The sequence below is a fragment of the Salmo salar genome, chromosome 12 (assembly GCF_965601325.2).
Source record: "Salmo salar chromosome 12, fSalSal1, whole genome shotgun sequence".
Lineage (NCBI taxonomy): Eukaryota > Metazoa > Chordata > Actinopteri > Salmoniformes > Salmonidae > Salmo > Salmo salar.
The window spans coordinates 88,934,055-88,954,880 of NC_138302.1; the positions used below are offsets into that span (position 1 = coordinate 88,934,055).

Genomic DNA, 20,826 nt, shown 5'->3' on the forward strand with positions numbered 1-20,826 from the left:
TGAATATGTCTCTACCCGTTTGGTTCCTAGTGAATACACCCCTGGTGATTTATAATGTACTACCACAGTGCATTCCTAATATGAAGTTTGTTTGTAGACTTGTCTCAACTGACAGGTTAATATCAACAGGAGGGTGTGTTCAGCTGGTGAAGTGTTATCTGTGTCTATGCCTAACCTCTCTTAACACAATCTTAGGCTCACATATTATCAAAGATTCTGTTATATTGACAAGATCGTCGTGTGACCGCTCTAACAATGGAAATACACATCCTCAAAAATGTAAGGCAGGCGGGAGGATGCGAGGTCAGGTGGGACCATTTTAGCTAATGAAAGGGCAAACGTTTGTGTGTGTGTGTGTGTGTGAGAACGGGCACAACTCCAATATGTTTTTTGTTGCCGAAATGCAACGTGCATCCACTTATTTATTTCGTAACAACCTAACAATTATTATGAAACGTATATTGAAGAAGCTTCACCTAGCACATTTGCAATTACATTTGTTGAACAAATTCGAATTCCTCAGTGGTTTAATTTTAGTGGAAAGATTTTGGACGGAGTAAACCCTTTTCCTCTGACAATCAATAGCTCTTCCAGACCCCCTCCCTTAATACTTGCCCAGCCTCAAAGAACAGTGCGCATTACTGAGTTATGGATGATTTATGACAAGGCAAGCAGGAACATGGGAATGATTGACCAACCAAGTCATGCATGGATCCCTTGTAAAAGAGACGTTGGTCTCAATGGGATTCCCTGCCTAAATAAAAGTTAACATGCATTTAATGAAGATGGAAATATGTCAAGGCGTAGGGTGAGAATCAACAAGTAAGCTCGTTTCCACAGTTAAATTCAACCTCTCGTGATAAAACCACAATATTTACTTTAGACTGCATTACCACTGTCTTCTTGGAAAGGAGTATGTCTACCCCTGAACAAGGTCAATTGGCAGCAATACTCTGAAACCTGCTGCTTGAAGTCACAGATGACAATTTAGTTAATTGTCATCTGTGACTTCAAGGGAAACAAACTAGGAAGAGGTCAGTGATTGAAGCAGTCATGCTATTCTTGGAAGGTGAGAAATTTCAATTTACAATGAATGCAAAAAGGCGCTTGTGGTTCCTAATTTTAGAATTGCATTAGGGGTAATGGTAGTCAGGCATTTCAGGGAATTCAAACAGAGTTCTTGAAATAGATTCTAACCGTGGGCCAGTTTCTCAGAACATTGAATTAGGATGAAAATGTTTGTGTTTTTATTACTGTGTCCCTAATTAGATGTTGTCAACCACTTACAGTGACAGTAGCTCACTACAACCAAGTTATCTTCACAAAAAGATACATCTATATTCATAATTTATAACTAATTACTTCTATTCAGATCAAAAAGTAGTCCATGAAGTACATGCTCTCAATGTTCCTAAGAAAAATATACTGTCAACAAAATCTGTCATAGTCTACAGTGGATTATATTACAACTACATTCTTATAGTTTGGTTTCGTTTTGACTTCTGTTTGATATGCCAACACAAAATCCTTCCTGGCTCTTTAAAGAGACAAGCGTGTGCGAATTTGCTAGACTAGTGGAGGATGTCTAGTTAAATCCTAATTGCACGCACAAAATGTCCAGAAAAAAAGTTAACAATTATGGGGAAACAGAATCCAATTGATGAACAGGATTTCACTCAACACATGATTGTTTTGATCTGGATTAAAAACATTTTAAAACTGTTCCCTGGACATACAGTAGTAGCACATACACTGGGATTGAATGCAGTTGATACTCATAGTGCAAGAAGCATGGGATTGATGTATGATCTGAATTCTTTTCGGTATTAGACAAACCCACACCAGCGAATGGCCTGCAGCAGCTGAACTCAGCTAATCTGTTTATGTCATAGGGGCCATATAGATTTTTTACCAAGGCCTTTGGTCTAATTCACCATCTCATTCTCTTAGATAAACTAAAATGCTTGAGTTTGCACGAAGGCCTTGGAATTGGTTTTCTGAGTAATTATTGAAATCAGAATTACAAAAAAGGCCATTAAGTTCAATCACTTGATGCCGCTAGGTTCAATATTTGGACCATTGTTATTCTTCATTGTTGGTAACTGTGCGTTAACACAAATGTTCCCTTGTGACAGATTGTGTGCCGTACACGTCCATTAAACACATATCTCTGCAGTCTTTGTCAGTAGTCTTCAGTCCTCCATTTACTTATCTCCACCACTGAACAGTGCACCAAATTACAATCAAATATTGTTGAAAACAGTTTAACAGAAATGCCACTGGGTCAGGGGCTCAGGTGAGTGTGGTTTTAAGGTTTTCTGGTCACTAGTTCGTCTCTCAAGCAGACCCTGGTGGGCTGGGGGTGGGGAGGATGATGGACAGGCTGGACAGTCAGTAGCAGCTAAATTTGGGAGAGAGGGGATCAGGTTGCCTCTCTGAACACACATGATCCTGCCGTAGTTACTTAGGCTGTGTCCTCATCATACAGTCACACTCACTCAGACCAGTGCTTAGTCACGCAGGCTTTATCAGTGCAGTTATTGCCGCAGGTTACCCCATTGTGTGTCTTTTTTTGGCTGGGCTAAATCTCCATCATCTGCTCTGGGACTTGGCTTGGCTCTACCGTCTCTGTCTCTCAACCCCCCTCCCCCCTACAGCACACGGCGGGTGGGACATACTTTGTGATGAACTGCCATGTTTCTGGTTCTCGTCGTGACGCCAGAACTAGGGGAGTTCTTGGCCAGGGCAAGGGGTGAAGCTATCCGCCTCATCCAGGTGCAGATCCAGGACGGTGAGTGACCCAGGGGACAGCGGTGGAGTCAGGTTGCAGGGGCAGGAGGGATCTAGGACGGGAGGGGTCTTGGTAAGGCAGCGCAACAAAATGTATATTATTTGGATATCTTGAATTATTTCTCCTGAATTGCCAGTGTTATGTGATTAAACTGATCTAACTGTGTGTTTTGTATGATGATGTGTGTATTTGTGAAGGTGTGTGTGAGTTATCCATGTTGTTCGCTGTTCTGCTGTTCAGTCACTTGATTGTGTGTATGACGCTGGTGGAGATGTCATTGAGTTGAATAAGAACAAACATTTCACAATGTGTTTGGTCAGATGATGCATTCAGTCTGTTGAAAGGAATTGCAAGAGAGACTGACTGCTTTCCTCAACTTTGTGATGGTGGGCAAGTTGTCAAGGTTTACAGTGCCTTGCAAAAGTATTCAGACATTTTATTGTGTTACAAAGTGGGATTAAAATGGATTGAATTGTCATTTTTTGTCAACAATCGACACAAAATACTCTGTAATGTCAAAGTGGAAGAACACTTGCAATATTTTTTAAAGATGAATTAAAATGTAATAACTAAAATATAGTCGTTGCATAAGTATTCAGTTCCTTGAGTCAATATGTTAGAAACAAATCAAATTGTATTTGTCACATCCGCCAAATACAACACGTGTAGACCTTACAGTGAAATGCTTACTTACTTACAAACACCTTTGGCATCGATTACAGCTGTGAGTCTTCTTGGGCAAGTCTCTAAGAGCTTTGCACACCTGGATTGTGGAATATTTGCCAATTATTATTTTCAAAATTCTTCAAGCTCTGTCAAGATGTTGGGGATCATGGCTAGACAGCAATTTTCAAAACTTGCCATAGATTTTCAAGCAGATTTAAGTAATACCTGTAACTTACTTGGCCACTCAGGAACATTCACTGTCTCTTAGTAAGCAACTCCAGTGTAGATTTGGCCTTGTGTTGTAAGTTATTGTCCTGCTGAAAGGTGAATCCATCTCCCAGTGTCTGGTGTAAAGCAGACTGAAGCAGGTTTTCCTCTAGGATTTTGCCAGAGCTTACAGTAGCTACATCCCATTGCTTTTTATCCTGAAAAACTCCCCAGTATTTGCCAATGTCAAGTATAGCCATAACATGATGCAGCCACCACCGTGCTTAAAAATAAGGAGGCAGTTACTCAGTGATGTGTTTGGTTGGATTTTCCCCAAACATGAGGCTTCACAGTAGGCCAAAAAGTGTATTCCTTTGCTGTGTTATTTTACACTATTACTTTAGTGCCTTGTTGCATACAAGATGCATGTTTTGTAATATTTGTTATTCTGTATATTTGTATTTTTTTCACTCTCTCATTTAGGTCATTATTGTGAGTCACTACAGTGTTGTTGATCCATCCTCAGTTGTCTACCATCACAGGCAATGAACTCTATAGCTGATTTAAAATCACTAATGGCCTCATGGTAACATCCCTGAGCAGTTTCATTCCTGTCCTGCAGCTCACTTCAGAAGGATGACTGTATCTTTGATGTGTCTGGGTGGTTTAATACATCATCCACAGCATAATTATTAACTTGACCATGCTTAAAGAGATATTACATGTCTGATTTGTTATTGTTACCCATCTACCAATCACTGCCCTTCTTTTTAAGGCTTTCAAAAAGCACCCTGGTCTTTGTAGTTGAATCTGTGTGCGAAATTCAATACTTGACTGAGGGACCTTACAGATGTTATATGTGTGGGGGACAGAGGAAGGGTTAGTCATTCAAAAATCATGTCAACCCCTATTATTTCACAAAGAGTGAGTCCGTGTAATTTGTGTGATATTTTTTAAACCAAATGTTACTCCTTATCTAATTTAGGCTTGCGCCAACAAAGGGTCTGAATACTTACGCAAATACTTTATTTTAATTCAGAATAGTTTTTCTCAAAAATAAAACTTGGATATTTCTTTCACTGTCACAAGCATTGAAAGGATTAGACCAAGGTGCAGAGTGTATAGTGCTCATCTTCAAAATAACCAAACGACAAACAGTTCCGTAAGGTACACAGACTATACGGAAAACAACCACCCACAAAACCCAAAGGAAAACAGGCTGCCTAAGTATGGCGTCCAATCAGAGACAACGAAAGACACCTGCCTCTGATTGGAAACCATACTCGGCCAAAACTGGAAAACGAAACATAGAAAATGAAAACTAGAACACATTTCCCTAGAAATAAACAAACCCCAAAACACACAAAACAACCCCCCTGCCACGCCCTGACCATTCTACTATGGCAAATTACCCTTTTCACTGGTCAGGACGTGACAATTCACTTTGATATTACAGAGTATTTTGTGTAGATTGTTGACAAAAAAAAGTAAATTCAAACCATTTTAATCCCACTTTGTAACACAATAAAATGTGAAGAAATCCAAGGGGTCTGAACACTTTTGCAAGGCACTGTATATGATCCAGTCAAGATATCAAGTTACATTAAACTTCCATTCAGAAGGGTTAGTGGAAAATATAGTCTGAGCCCTCACTGGACTCACTGTCTAATGACACTCATCATGACAAAACCTGACTGTTGATTGCACCTTATGAGCCGCTAACAGCAGCTGTAGCAGAAACTCACTTTAGTCAGGTAACATGACGTGATTAGGAGCAAGGGGGCTTCTTATTTTCTGATAATCCTTTCAGGGTAGCTTTTCAGTATAAAAAACACTTAGATTACCACAACAATAAACAGCCAGCTACATGCATGAAACCACTGTGGAGATGTTCATCCAGGTGTCAGGCATAACACTCAAATGGCCAGATCTCTCACACACTGTGATGTTCCTTGGTCCATCCGTGAGCTGAGCTGTCACACAAAATAAGTCTAACATTCATCAGACATGATTTATTTTCCTCTATGTGCCAGACTATACATGTGTGAAACATACCATGAGACAACAGGTTGGCCTGTGAGGTTAACAGATATTTAATGAAGTACATCTGGGATGTTCACAGCTTTTTTATGACATCTTGTGGGCCTACTGATGCACTGTATGGTCCATCAGTCAAACTGTAGACATCTGAGACTATGACTGATATGGGTGTGGAGTCTGGCTCGAGTTGGACTGTCTCTGGGTAGTTTACAGGGTTGTGTCTAGTCTGATGTCTGGGCCTATCTCCAGGAGGTGTATAGGCCAACAGTTGGGCAAGTATGCAGATGGGGTACAGTGGTACTGTCTAAAGTTTCTCTGGACTGTTTTTTAAAGTATGCATGAGGTCTCCTGTCTGTCTCCTGCTTTTTGGAGCTGTCACTGCGCTATTGAGCTATTTGGCGCTGTCTCTGAGCTGTGTGTGTGTGCACTTGTCTTCATGTGTTGATCGTCTGTCTGTGATTGGACTTTATGTTGTTTCGTAATTCTATGCGAGTGCGTGTGCATCTTGTCTGTGACCTCATTTTATAGACCTGGTAATTAGTGATCTATTTCTAGTAAATACCACCAATGTGTCATTTTAAACACAGCGCCTCCGCTGTCGTCGTGCATGCCAAAGTTAGTGACCCTGGATCATTTAACAACGTTCCTTTTCTGATCTTGTCAATATTATTGAGAGAGAATTAGTTGAGTGCACAATCGAGGACTGCCATGTGGGCTACTGTCAATCATTGACAGACTCAACTCATGAAATGGTCCCTATACACCAGTGAGATGAATAGGTCCCGAGACCTGATGAATAGTTATTGATGTGTTGAGACTCATTTAAGCCAAGCACAAGAGTAGGGGAAAGATAAGCCACAGAAGAGGCTTCAGTGCATGGAGTAAAAGAGATGAAGTCTGATATCACTGCAAAAAGAAGAGCATTGGCTGGACTACAGTGGCTTCGGTGGACAGAGAATGTGTTTTTGCGTGTGTGTAAAGGACGTCACGCTACTTGCTTAGCCAGTACCACTTCCTTCTGATTCGGCTCTCACCGAGACTCAAACCCAGGACTCTCTAGCACACATGACCGTCTTCCTTAAGCATCTCATCAGTCTGTGCCATACAAAAAGTTAGCTATTCAGTGGCGACACTTCAGGCTGAGGAGTAAGTTTCACACATCACCATGTGCTACGACCTTAGTGCTGAGCTAAGCGCAACTGTAGATCTGAGACAATAGGCACCACTGTAAAGGATGTCACGCTGCTTGCTTAGGGAGTACAACTTCCCCCTGATTAGGCTCACACCGAGGCTTGAACCCAAAACCTCTGCTTTTCTAGCACATGTGACCGCCCTCCCAAAGCATCTTACCAGTCAGCGCCACACGAAAAGCTAGCTATTCAGTGTCACAAGTGGGGACACTTCAGGCTGAGGAGTAAGTTTCACACATCCCAACCTGCGTGTATGTGTAGCTGAGTAATAATGTTCAAAGCATGGGTCAAGGTCTGTAATGACTTGTACTCTGTTTTTCAGAGCAGCTGGTGCTGGGGACTTTCAGAGAGCTGGGACCATGACTATAACCACTTCCTACTTCCTCTGCTGGACGACAAGGAGCCCTGCTACATCCTATACCGCCTCAACTCCCAGAATGCACAGGGATACGAATGGATATTCATCTCCTGGTCGCCTGACCAATCTCCAGTATGTGTAACCGTTCAACCAAGGTTATTATAGTACATGAAAACTGAAACTAAAAAAGATACAATAAATGAAAAACAATTTAGTAAACTGAAATAAAAAATGTCAACTAAAAACATTTAGAAAAGCTAAGACTATACTGAAACTATTATCTTTGAATACAAAACTAAATTAAGTTAAATAAAAACCATCATAAATTATGTTTAGTTTTAGTTTCTTCTAGACTTTGGTTAAAAATCAAATGGAGTTTTCGAGCTTCTGAATCTAGCGGGTAAATGTTGCCAGTGGATGTCGATGTTTCAAATGGGCCCTGCTTGTGCATCACTATCCCTAGCTACCACTAGCTAACAGGGAATAAATCTTAAGTTGAGCACGAAGCATGACTGGGCCAAGCTAGAACAGCTTCTGAAGTTGTTGGAGCCGTTCGTAATCCACACCGACCAACTTCAATCTGAATCAGTTGTTGGAGCCGTTCGTAATCCACACCGACCAACTTCAATCTGAATCACCACATCAGTCGCTGTCTGATGTGGTGCCGTGCCTTCTCAACCTTGAGGCACACTTGCATTCAACTTCTGTTGCAAAACAGTTGGCACAGGTCCTCCTGAAGTCACTGCATGAGCTCTTCGCATGCATACTGAATTCTCTGGCAGCCAACTTTTATCCAACCCCTGCAGCAGCTTACCTGATGGACCAAAGCGTGTCTCTGGCACTTCGCTCAACAGAGATGTAGCCACTGATTAGGGAAGCAGAGTCTTTTGTACATCAGCAAATCAGATAGTACAGCCGTGAAGCAGCAGGGACCCAGGAAGATGCAAGCACGATGACTCATGCAAGCATCTCGACCGCAGTGCTTCAGAACAATAGCTTCCTCACATCAAAGATTGTGTCTGAGGTCACTGTCCTACCGGAAGGTCAACCTGGCTGGGCATTAAGTGCCCCGTGTGAGCTGCGGAAATACCTGGAAGAGGTCAAGGGTGGCATGTTAACAGAGTCACCTCTCCAGTTCTGGCAGGCAAGGATGGCTGTTTATCCAAAGCTGTGCCCTGTGGCACTGGATCTGGTTTACGCCCCTGCATCCCAAGCGTTCATAGAGACAATATTTTCTTTCCGAGGACAACTGTCATCAGGCTTGAGAAACCAAATGACCACCTCTCTGGAACGCAGAAGATAAACCAGAAAATCCTGTTTGGTTGAACGGAAACACACACAAGCTGGCTAGCTGTGAACTGATAGATTTGTGAAGCAATGTTGTATTGCTTATGTTTTTGCTGTTGTTGCCGCTGTTTTCATTAACCCTATTTGAAGGGGTTAGTCAGTGATATATGTCAAATCAAATCACATTTTATTTGTCACATGCTTGTAAACAACAGGTGTAGACTAATAGTGAAATTCATACTTATGGGCCCTTCCCAACAATGCAGAGAGAAAAATAATAACACAAGGACTAAATACACATTGAGTAACGATAACTTGACTATATACATGGGGTACCAGTACAGTCGATGTGCAGGGGTACGAGTTAATTTAGGTAGATGTGTACATATAGGTAGGGATAAAGTGACTAGGCAGCAGGATAGATCATAAACAGTAGCAGCAGCGTATGTGATGAGTCAAAAGAGTTAGTGCAAAAAGGGTCAAAGCAGATAGTCCGGGTAGCAACAGACTAGCACAGTATGAGTCATAATACCCATAAAACCTAGTGGTCAAACAGGGAAATGGTTCCAATCTTTTTTCTACCATTCATTTTTTCCATAGAAGATTTTAAAATGACTGTGTTTTAAGGTCTGTGTTTTGTGTAGATTTAGCCTGGCTTGACGCTTTTATAACCATGTAAATCTCTCTAACACAAGACTTTTATCAATATATTCACCTGTATTTACCCCCCAAAAAGTGAAATTCTACTTAGCTGCTAATGTGGCTATTATAAAGAACTACAAATGTCATGATGATCTGAATGAGACTGCCAAATTGAGGCAAAGGTAAGAATCTCTGGATTAACTATCTAATGTTAGCTAAATGTAGTAATAAATAAATTGACAAAATGTCTTAAATGGACAATTCTGTGAACTGTCTTGTGCAAGTTTTACAAGGTTATCAAAACGTCATGCCAGGGTAAGTCTAAACAGCCCTTATTTTAAGTGTTCTAAAAAAATGAAAATGAATGGTGGAAAAACGATTGGAACCATTTCCCTGTTTGACCGCTAGTTTTTATTGGTATTATGACACCTCCACTGTGGGGCTCTATTGGTTAACTGTTTAGTAGTCTTATGGTTTGGGGGTAGAAGCTGTTCAGGGTCCTGTTGGTTCTAGACTTGGTGCATCGGTACCGCTTGCCATGCGTTGGCAGAGAGAAGTCTATGACTTAGGTGGCTGCAGTCTTTGAAAAATGTTTGGACCTTCCTCTCACACCACCTGGTAGAGGTCCTGGATGGCAGGGAGCTCGGCCCAAGTGATGTCCTGTACGCACTCCCCTCTGTAGTGCCTTGCGGTCGAATGCCAGAAAGTTGATACAGCCAGTCAAGAAGCTCTCAATGGTGCAGCTGTAGAACTTTTTGAGAATCTGAGGGCCCATGCCAAATCTTTTCAGCCTCCTGAGGGGGAAGAGGCGTTTCCGTGCCTTCTTCACGACTGTGTTGGTGTGTGTGGACCATGAAAATTCCTTAGTGATGTGGACACCGAGGAACGTGAAGCTCTCAACCCGCTCCACTACAGCCCTGTCAATATGAATGGGGGTGTGCTCGGCCCTCCAGTTCCTGTAGTCCACAATCAGATCCATTGTCTTACTGATGATGAGGAAGAGGTTGTTGTTCTGGCACCGCTCTGCCAGGTCACTGACCACCTCTCTATAGGTGGTCTCATTGTCGTCAGTGATCAGGTCATGTCATCGGCAAACTTAATGATGGTGTTGGAGTCGTGCGCAGCCACACAGTCGTGGGTGAACACGACCCACTCTGACCCGCTCTGCTACATCCCCGTCGATGTGGATGGGGGCCTGCAACATAAACATAACATGTCAAATGTGCCATGACTTCATTTGTTGTTTTTTCCCTCTCTCTTTCTGTCAGATAAAGGTACTTTCACTAAAGGTAAAAAAGCATTGGATTGGTGTAAACATGGGCAAGAGAGTTTCCTTCCACCATATTTCTTGCACCAGTCTTGGCGCTTATCCTTTAAATCCAAGTCAAATTAGGATTGATTTATAATTTAAACCTAACCAAACCTATGTCTTGGCCATGGAGTTGAATGAAGTCCTCTAGTGGCCAAAAGCCTGTGTTAGCATGGGCAGCTCCATTGAGGATTCACCATTTTGATTTAGTCAAATGGGCGGGACTTCCACCTTCATTGGCTGATCCCTCCTGATAATCCAGTTGGCATGACCTGATGACCCGGTTGGAGTCATGATAGTGTAGCTGGGTCATCAGGAGGGAAACAATGCATTTTACTCGTGAAGAAGAAAATGGACCATTTCAAGATAGAGATGGCCTCAATGGAGCTGCCCATGCTTTCAAAGACGCCATCATGAAACAGATACAGAGATGTGTTACTTCTATCCAGGTCTATGGTCCTGACCAATGTATTACTACCCCCCAGTAGCAAGAAGGGACAGCTCCCCCCAAATAACTATATAGGCCTACAATGCATAATAGGCTCCCACGTATAGGCTACTTCCTGTCCCTAACACTAAAACTAAAACTAAATAATATAAAAACAAAATAGAAATGTTTTAATCAAACTAAAATTAAATGAAAACTAGTAAATCAAGTCTGAAAACGAACTGAAACTAAACAGAATTTCAAATAAAATCTAAAATGAATAGAAATAAAAACTAATATTAAATCACAAAACTATAATAACCTTGTGTGCAACACACACACATACTATCATGTTCACAGCAAACACATTTCGCTCAGATCCATGTCTCATTCACCCATTAATGTGTACTACAGGTGAGACAGAAGATGCTGAATGCTGCCACCCGTGCCACAGTGAAGAAGGAGTTTGGTGGTGGTCATGTGAAGGATGAGATGTTTGGCACAGCGGAGGTACAGTAGAAGCCATTTTTTTAACTGACGTACTCTGGTTATGCTCTCACCTGACTAATGAGGTTAGACCTGTTGGTTCTCAGCCTTCCCTAAATGGCTGACCTCTTATTTGCTCTCAGTAGGAGGACATCAGTCTGGAGGGGTATCAACGCCATGTGTCCACCAGCTCCGGCCCTGCCCCACTCACAGCTGCTGAGGTGAGACGACAAGCATCGACTAGGTTAATTAACCGGCATCGAGCAGGTTAATTATTAGTACATGTGTGTTTTCACATACTGAGGACAGAATGGTGGAGTCCCTCATCAACTAAGATAAGGAGGGTCACACATTTACCTCAACTAATGACCATGCTTTCTACATTAACCCTGCATAACTGTCACGTCGTGTGTGTAGGTGGCAGGGAAGTCAGGCGCAGGAGAAACAAACTTGGTGTAACTGGAGTAGTTTAATAAAGTAAAAACAAACTCCAAAACCAAAGTACATAATAAACATGGGTACAATAACCCGTTGTGCACCAATCCAACACGAGCACATAACAACAAACAATCTCTGACAAGGACATGAGGGGAAACAGAGGGTTAAATACAAAACATGTAATGAATGGGATTGGAACCAGGTGTGTAGGAAGACAAGATAAAACCAATGGAAAATGAAAAATGAATCAATGATGGCTAAAAGACCGGTGACATCGACCGCCGAGCACCGCCCGAACAAGGAGGGGCATCGACTTCGGCAGAAGTCGTGACACTACCCCTCCCCCCGATGCGCGGCTCCAGCAGCGCGTCGACACCGGCCTCGGGGACGACCCGGAGGATGAGGTGCAGGGCGATCCAGATGGAGACGGTGGAACTCGCAGGAGGGAAGGATCTAACACCTCCTCCACCGGAACCCAGCATCTCTCCTCCGGACCGTACCCCTCCCAATCCATGAGGTACTGAAGGCCCCTCGCCCGACGTCTCGAATCCAGGATGGATCAAACGGAGTATGCTGGGGCCCCCTCGATGTCCAGAGGGGGCGGAGGAACCTCCCGCACCTCAGCCTCCTGGAGCGGGCCAGCCACCACCGGCCTGAGGAGAGACACATGGAACGAGGGGTTAATGCGGTAATCGGGGGGAAGCTGTAACCTATAACATACCTCGTTCACTCTCCTCAGAACTTTAAACGGCCCCACAAACCGCGGACCCAGCTTCCGGCAAGGCAGGCTTTGGGTCGAGAGCCAGACCCTGTCCCCCGGTGCAAACACCGTGGCCTCACTCCGACGTGCTGAAGGTGGACGTGGGCGGTGTCTCATGTTTCCTCCGTGTGCCGGAATCAGTTGTCCACCGCAGGAGCCTCGGTCTGACTCTGATGCCAAGGAGCCAGAACCGGCTGATACCCCAACACACACTGAAAGGGAGAGAGGTTAGTGGAGGAGTGGCGGAGGGAGTTCTGGGCCATCTCTGCCCATGGCACAAACGCCACCCACACCCCCGGCCAGTCCTGGCAATAAGACATCAGAAACCTACCCACATCCTGGTTAACTCTCTCCACCTGCCCGTTACTCTCGGGGTGAAAACCTGAGGTAAGGCTGACCGAGACCCCCAGACGGTCCATGAATGCCTTCCAGACCCTTGACGTGAACTGGGGACCTCAATCAGACACTATATCCTCAGGCACCCCGTAGTGCCGGAAGACGTGTGTAAACAGGGCCTTCGCAGTTTGTAGGGCCGTAGGGAGACCGGGCAAAGGGAGGAGACGACAGGACTTAGAAAAACAATCCACAACGACCAGGATCATGGTGTTACCCTGCGAAGGTGGAAGATCGGTTAGGAAATCCACCGACAGGTGCGACCACGGCCGTTGTGGAACGGGTAAGGGGTGTAACTTACCTCTGGGCAGGTGTCTAGGAGCCTTGCACTGGGCGCACACTGAGCAGGAGGAAACATAAACCCTCACGTCCATAGCTAAAGTGGGCCACCAATACCTCCCACTAAGACAGCGCACTGTCCGACCGATCCCATGATGACCAGAAGAGGGTGACATGTGGGCCCAATAGATCAACCAGTCGTGGACAGCAGACAGAATGTACAGACGCCCAGCTGGACACTGAGGGGGAACGGGCTCTGCACGTGACGCCCGCTCAATGTCCGCGTCCAGCTCCCACACTACCGGCGCCACCAAACAAGAGTCTGGGAGTATGGGAGTAGGATCCATGGACCGCTCCTCTGTGTCATACAGCCGGGACAGTTTATCTGCCTTAACGTTCTGGGAGCCTGGTCTGTAAGAGAGGGTAAACACAAAATGGGTGAAACACATGGCCCACCTTGCCTGGCGAGGATTCACACTCCTCGCCTCCCGGATGTACTCCAGATTGCGGTGGTCAGTCCAGATGAGAAAGGGGTGTTTAGCCCCCTCAAGCCAATGTCTCCACGCCTTCAAAGCCTTGACGACAGCCAACAGCTCCCGGTCCCCCACATCATAGTTTCGGTCCACTGGGCTGAGCTTCTTAGAGAAGAAGGCACAGGGGCGGAGCTTTGGTGGCGTACCCGAGCGCTGAGAGAGCACAGCTCCTATCACAGCCTCGGACGCATCCACCTCCACTATGAACGCCAAAGAGGGATCCGGAAGGGCCAACACAGGAGCCGAGGTAAACAGAGCCTTCAGGTGCCTAAAAGCCCTGTCCGCTCCAGCCGACCACTGCAAGCGCACCGGGCCCCCCTTCAGCAGTGAGGTAATGGGAGCAGCTACCTGACCAAAACCCCGGCTAAACCTCCGGTCATAGTTGGCAAACCCTAAGAATCGCTGCACCTCCTTCACCGTGGTGGGAGTCGGCCAATTACGCACTCTCCATCTCCACTCCTGACGTGGAAAGGCGATACCCTAAGAAGGAGACGGACTGTTGAAAGAACAGGCATTTCTCAGCCTTGACGTACAGGTCATGCTCCAACAGGCGACCAAGCACTCTGCGCACCAGGGACACATGCTCAGCACGTGTAGCGGAGTATATCAGAATGTCATCGATATACACCACTACACCCTGCAGGTCCCTGAAAATCTCGTCTACAAAGGATTGGAAGACTGATGGAGCATTCTTCAACCCATACGGCATGACGAGGTACTCATAATGCCCTGAGGTGGTACTAAATGCCGTCTTCCACTCGTCTCCCTCTCGGATATGCACCAGGTTGTACGCACTCCTGAGATCCAGTTTAGTGAAGAAGCGCGCCCCGTGCATTGACTCAATCGCCGTGGCGATCAGAGGTAGCTAGCGGGTAACTGTACCCCACCGGGATTTAATTGAGATCTCGATAATCAATGCACGGACGCAGACCTCCATCCTTCTTCACAAAAAAGAAACTCGAGGAGACGGTTGAAGTAGAGAACCGAATGTACCCCTGACACAGGAATTCGGAGACATATGTTTCCATAGCCACCGTCTCCGCTTGTGACAGGGGATACACGTGACTCCTGGGAGGTGCAGCGTCTACCATGAGATTTATCGCACAATCCCCCGTTGATGGGGTAGAAATTGAGTCGCCTTCTTTTTACAGAAGGCGAGAGCCAAATCGGCATATTCAGGGGGAATGCGCACGGTGGAGACCTGGTCTGGACTTTCCACCATAGTAGCACCAACAGAAACCCCTAAACACCTACCTGAGCACTCTCATGACCACCCCGTGAGAGCCCTCTGTGGCCAAGAAAAGGTGGGGTTATGACAAGTTAACCAGGGTAGGCCCAGCACCAAGGGATACGCAGGAGAGTCAATAAGGAAAAGACTAATCTTTTCCGTGTGACCCCTCTGCGTCACCATACTCAAAGGAGCGGTGGCCTCCCTGATAAACCCTGACCCTAATGGTCGACTATCTAAGGTGTGAACGGGGAAAGGCACATCCACGGGTACAATGGGGATCCCTAAACTACGAGCAAGAGCTTGATCAATGAAATTCCCAGCCACACCTGAATCTACTAGCGCCTTATGCTGGAACACGGGGAAAATTTAGGAAAAGTGACAGACACAAATATATGTGCAACAGAGGGCTCTGGGTGAGAATGGTGCCAGCTCACCTGGGGTGACACCAGAGCACCCTGCCTGCTGCCTCGATTCCCAGAGGAACCAACCCGGCACCAACCAGCAGTGTGACCTCTGCGGCCACAGATGGTGCACGAGCGGGAACCCCCTCCGGTCTCCCTGACACCGCCCCTCCCAGCTCCATGGGTATTGGAGAGGGGGTGCGGGAGGATGGAACCACCAGACCCCGATCTGGACGTCCACGAGCAGCCAGCAGGTTGTCCAGCCGGATGGACAGATCCACCAGCTGGTCGAAGGTGAGGGTGGTGTCTCTGCAGGCCAGCTCCCGACGGATGTCCTCGCGCAGACTGCAGCGGTAGTGGTCGATCAGGGCCCTGTGGTTCCATCCCGCGCCGGCTGCCAGGGTCCTAAACTCCAGGGCAAACTCCTGGACGCTCCTCGTCTCCAGCCTCAGATGGTAGAGGCGCTCACCCACCGCTCTGCCATCGGGTGGGTGGTCGAAGACTGCCCGAAAACGGCGGGTGAACTCCTCAAAATGGTCCAACGCCGCATCTCCCTCTCCACACACGACGCTGGCCCACTCCAGGGTGCTCAGGATAGACCCCGGTTGGGCTGGTGGAGGCACTGGAAGAACTCCCTGTCTCTCCCAGCAGTCCATATTCTGGACAACGCGATCCACGGCGGCGCACAGATGGTGAAACTTCTCCGCATGCTCCTGGACGCGCTCCTCCACCTCCATGTACCTTCTCCTGCTGAGTTCATATTCTGGTCAGAGATTCTGTCACGTTGTGTGTGTGTAGGTGGCAGGGAAGTCAGGCGCAAGAGAAACAAACTTGGTGTAACTGGAGTAGTTTAATAAAGTAAAAACAAGTCCAAAACAAAAGTACATGATAAAATAAACATGGGTACAATAACCCATCGCGCACCAATCCAACAACACGAGCACATAACAACAAACAATCTCTGACAAGGACATGAGGGGAAACAGAGGGTTAAATACACAACATGTAATGAATGGGATTGGAACCAGGTGTGTAGGAAGACAAGACAAAACCAATGGAAAATGAAAAATTGATCAATGATGGCTAGAAGACCGGTGACGTCGACTGCCGAGCACCACCCGAACAAGGAGGGGCATCGACTTCGGAAGAAGTCGTGACAATGACCGACAACTGGGAAACAGTAACACTGGTTTGACCCCAACAATTCTAATGTATCACTTAAATAATTTAGAAAATATTTGTAAACTAAATTCAAGGTAATCATTATTCAAGGGGAATGAATAACACTAGCCTCCTCTTTGAACGGCAGTGACTGGCACTGTCTAGACTAGAGAGAGTGTAAGTGAGAGAGCATAGCACATGTCCATAAATGTGTCCGTGCAGACTGCACACCTGTGTGAACACAATATATACTATTTCGTTAAAAATGTTATTCTGCATTTTCTTGTAAAGGGATACTTGTTTTTTTGGCAATGAAGCCCTTTATCTACTTCCCCAGAGTCAGATGAACTCGTGGAAACCATTTTTATGTCTCTGAGTGCAGTTTGAAGGAAGTTGCTAACTAGCGCTAGCACAATTGCTAGTTAGCATTGGCTAATGAAACTACCTCTAACATCCTTCACACAGAGGCATTAAAATGGTATCCACAAGTTCATCTGACTCTGGGGAAGTAGATGAATTTACAAACTCCTGTAGTATCCCTTTAAGTAATAATGTTGTGTGTCTGTGTATATGCTACCCCCATTAGGTGAAAACAGAGACCAGTGTAGAGAGTAAGAGCCAAACACTGCAGGGCCTTGCTTTCCTACTGCAGGAGGATGCCAAATGGGTTCTACAACAACTTGCACAGAAACACATCAACTACATACAGCTGGTGAGCCATATAGAAATGCCATTAGCCAACCAAATACAAACGATTGATATCTCTAGTGGCCACAATCTCAGCGATAATAGCCATGTATTCTGACCCAAGGCACACTGCCTGAGCCATACACAGTCATCTCAGTGGTAGCTGTGTAATATGTGTGTTGCAGAAGTTGGACACAGAGAAAGAAATGATAGAGCTGGTCCATTCCGACCCGACAGAGGCCCATGAGCTGCCTTGTAGGGTTCCACGGATACGCCCAGACACCTCTTCTTCCTCTATAAACACTCCCATGAAAGGGATTACTTGGAATCTGTGGGTCAGTCTCAGTCATTGGTTTTCTGCCCTGATCATTCTACTCTCTCTCTCTCTCTCCCTTAATTCAATTAAATAAAAATACAATGGTGCACTATTATAATGCCATAAATACTGAACAAAGAGTAGCAGGTCCAACCCCCCTCTTTCACTTCCTCTCAGTGTTCATCTACTCCATGCCAGGTTACAGCTGTAGCATTAAAGAGCGGATGCTGTTACTCCAGTTGTAAGAGTCGACTGCTGGATGAGGTGGAGAAAGATTACCATCTGGAGGTTGCCAAAAAGGTCATCCGCCGAAATTCAGATATTGCATACACAATGTGGTCTTTGTGTTTTTACAACACAGAGCAATATTGTTTTTACAATATTGCTCTGTGCCTGAGTGGCAGTGCACATTTACTCTGTTATTGTATTTACTCTGTGTTATTGTATTTACTCTTTAATTGTACTCACACTGTGTTATTACTCTGTGTTATTGTATTTACTCTGTGTTATTACTCTGTTATTGTAGTTACTTTGTGTTATTGTGTTTACTCTTTAATTGTATTCACACTGTGTTATTACTCTGTGTTATTGTATTTACTCTGTTACTACTCTGTGCTATTGTGTTTACTATGTGTTATTGTATTTACTCAATGTTATTGTATTTACTCTGTTATAATATTTACTATGTGTTATTACTGGGAATTATTGTATTTACTCTGTTGTTACTATGTTTACTGTGTTATATTTATTCTGTGTATTGTATTTACTGCGTGTTATTGTATTTACTATGTTATTGTATTTACTCTGTATTATTACGGTGTTACTGTATTTACTGTGTGTTAATACTCTGCATATTGTATTTACTCTGTATTATTAATCTGTGTTATTGTATTTACTGTGTGTTATTGTATTTACTCTGTATTATTGTATCAACTCTGTGTATTTACTCTGTGTTATTGTGTCTGTGTGCAGATGGAAATTGACAATGGGGATGAGTTGACAGAGGAGTTCCTGTATGATGTGGTTCATCCTAAGCAGCATGCCTTCCAGCAGGCCTTCGCCAAGCCTGGTGGACCAGCAGAGAAGAGAGGCAGTAAGCGCCTCATCAAGGGTCCAGCGGATGGGGAGGGCAGGCTGGAGAGTTAGAGAGAGGGAAAGAGCTTTGTCATCACCCCAGCCCAAGCCTTCCCTAGCCTTCCCCAGCCCAGCCCTGCCCTCAATCCTCATCCTCCAGTTGCCACGCCATCTGGCAGCTTGTTTGGCCACGAGGAAGGAAAAAGAGAAGAACATGAACAGATTTCTCCTGTCATTTTTATTTTCACCTCCCTTTGCTTGTCATTACTGTACATGCTATTCATTAACATCAACAATAGTGTAAAACTAAGGAAATCAATGTTTTTCTCATTCTCTCTCTGTGTCACTTTTAAAAACCTTACATATACTGTTACGTTCCCCAGTTTCTGTGTTGTTGTGGGTTTGTATGTGTATGTGTGTATTTCAGGAAATGGAATCCTGGATTCCTCAAGCAGCTGATTGGTTGGCCCCATCGCTGATTGGAGCTCTGACCCCTCCCTCTCGTCAGGGGAAACGGCTGGCTCTTCAATTACCAACTCCTTCTCCAGCTTGATAAAAGTCAGTGTTCCTTTGTCAGAAAAATAGCTTATTTTTATGTCCTGTGTTGATTTGTTGTGGCGGTCAGTAAAAGTTTTGTGGATATTATTTTGTAGCCGCTCCTTCCGAGGATTGTGTATGCCAATATTTCAATAACCAAAAACACTAAGTATTAGTAATTATTCTGTTTCATTTGTTCCCAGGGGGGAAGGGGAATGCACCTTGGGAGTGCTTAGGCAAGAGGCCTGCGGGCATACATAACCCGTAGTATTTAATCTGTTTATGCACACTAGGTAAGACCTGGGGGGACCACCCCCTGTATTTTGGTTAGCGCGCCAGTTGGTGCTAAAGGTTAGGTAAGTAGTGGGAAGGTAGGAGAGGTAGAAGAGGGGACTCTTTAACTTACTTTCTTTTCTTTGGTTCCGTCCAGCCCCTTTTCCCCCACCTTACCGTGTTTAAGGAATAATCAATTCCCTGTAACGGAATTTTTCTCTGTATTTTTCTCTGCCTCTGTCTTCTTTCCCTGCACCTACGATCACATACTTTATTTCACTCCACGGGGAGTTGAGATGTAGCAGGGTGTTGCGTTCCCTCCAAGAGGCATACGTAACATCATGGGAGCTCATCCGGGATTATTAAATTCACAGGACCCCGCTGCTCTGAGCTCTCTGTGATTGAGGCGTGGGGGTAAGGTTGTGAGTTGGGATGACTTGTTTAGTTTACGTGTGTTCAGTAGGCTGCTGTGTACAAAATGGCTGCCTCAGCCTTCTCCAATTTTATTGAAGCGCCCTCGGTTGGTGGGGTTGCATAAAGTAGAGCTTTGCGCCATAGCTGACCATTATGAACTCTCCATCCCTGAGAAAGCCCTAAAGGCTGTGCTTTTGGTGATAGTCAAGGAGGGTTTAGTGAGAACTAATTTTCTCGTTGAAAGATGAGGAGAGGGAGGCTTCAGGAGAGATGGGTAGACCTACCGATGCCAAGTCGGAGGACGGCGTGGAGGAAGGGGTTGCTCGTACCCCCTTTACCTTACCCCGATTTGACCCTTTATCTTCTGCTTCGGGTTGTTCAGACGGGACCTCTAGGCTAAAGGTGAGGCTGGCCCGTTTGGAAATAGAGCTAAAAGATAAAGAGCGCGTTAGACAGCTGGAGTTTGATTTAGAAATTAGGAAAATGGAACTAGAAGCAGACAAGGAGGTGAGGATCCGACCACTGGAGCTAGACGCTGACAACCTGTCCGTCATCAAGCCCACTTCGAAGTGAGTTAAAATATTGCTTTAGTCCCTACATTTCGTGAGTCGGAAGTTGATTCCTATTTCTCTACGTTTGAGCATGTGGCCGCTGCACTGCATAGGCCACTCGCAGTTTGGCCGCTCAAGTTGCAATGTATATTGTCTAGGAATTAGTAGCTGCTCTCTCCCTGGAAGACAGTTTACAGTAAGATAAAGTTACAACTGTTGCGGGCTTATGAGTTGGTGCCTGAAGCTTATAGGCAGGGCTTCAGGAACCACAAAAACCCTCTCACTGTACTTTTGAGTTTGCTAGGGACAAAAAGTCTGTTTAATCACTGGTGTTCAGCCAGCAAAGCTAACACCTTTGCTGATATTCGGGATTTG

At 45.1% G+C, this 20,826-nt stretch overlaps 1 protein-coding gene across 1 annotated transcript; it reads left to right on the top strand.

Annotated features, from left to right (window-relative positions):
* The first annotated feature begins 2,694 nt into the window (after nt 1-2,694).
* On the top strand, nt 2,695-18,681 carry LOC106565975 (twinfilin-2). Its single transcript, XM_082959570.1, has 8 exons — nt 2,695-2,791; nt 6,233-6,237; nt 7,217-7,384; nt 11,332-11,427; nt 11,547-11,624; nt 17,186-17,311; nt 17,472-17,902; nt 18,575-18,681. Exons 1-5 carry the CDS (start codon nt 2,695-2,697, stop codon nt 11,547-11,549), a joined length of 369 nt encoding a protein of 122 aa, XP_082815696.1. The 3' UTR covers nt 11,550-11,624; nt 17,186-17,311; nt 17,472-17,902; nt 18,575-18,681.
* Nucleotides 18,682-20,826: the final 2,145 nt, after the last annotated feature.

What these genes read in the sequence shown, in the direction of transcription:
- LOC106565975 (XM_082959570.1), top strand. Translation starts at nt 2,695, where the DNA reads ATGTTTCTGGTTCTCGTCGTGACGCCAGAACTAGGGGAGTTCTTGGCC. An exon ending in GGTCGCCTGACCAATCTCCA is followed by an intron (nt 7,385 to 11,331) that starts GTATGTGTAACC and finishes TGTGTACTACAG; the next exon opens with GTGAGACAGAAGATGCTGAA.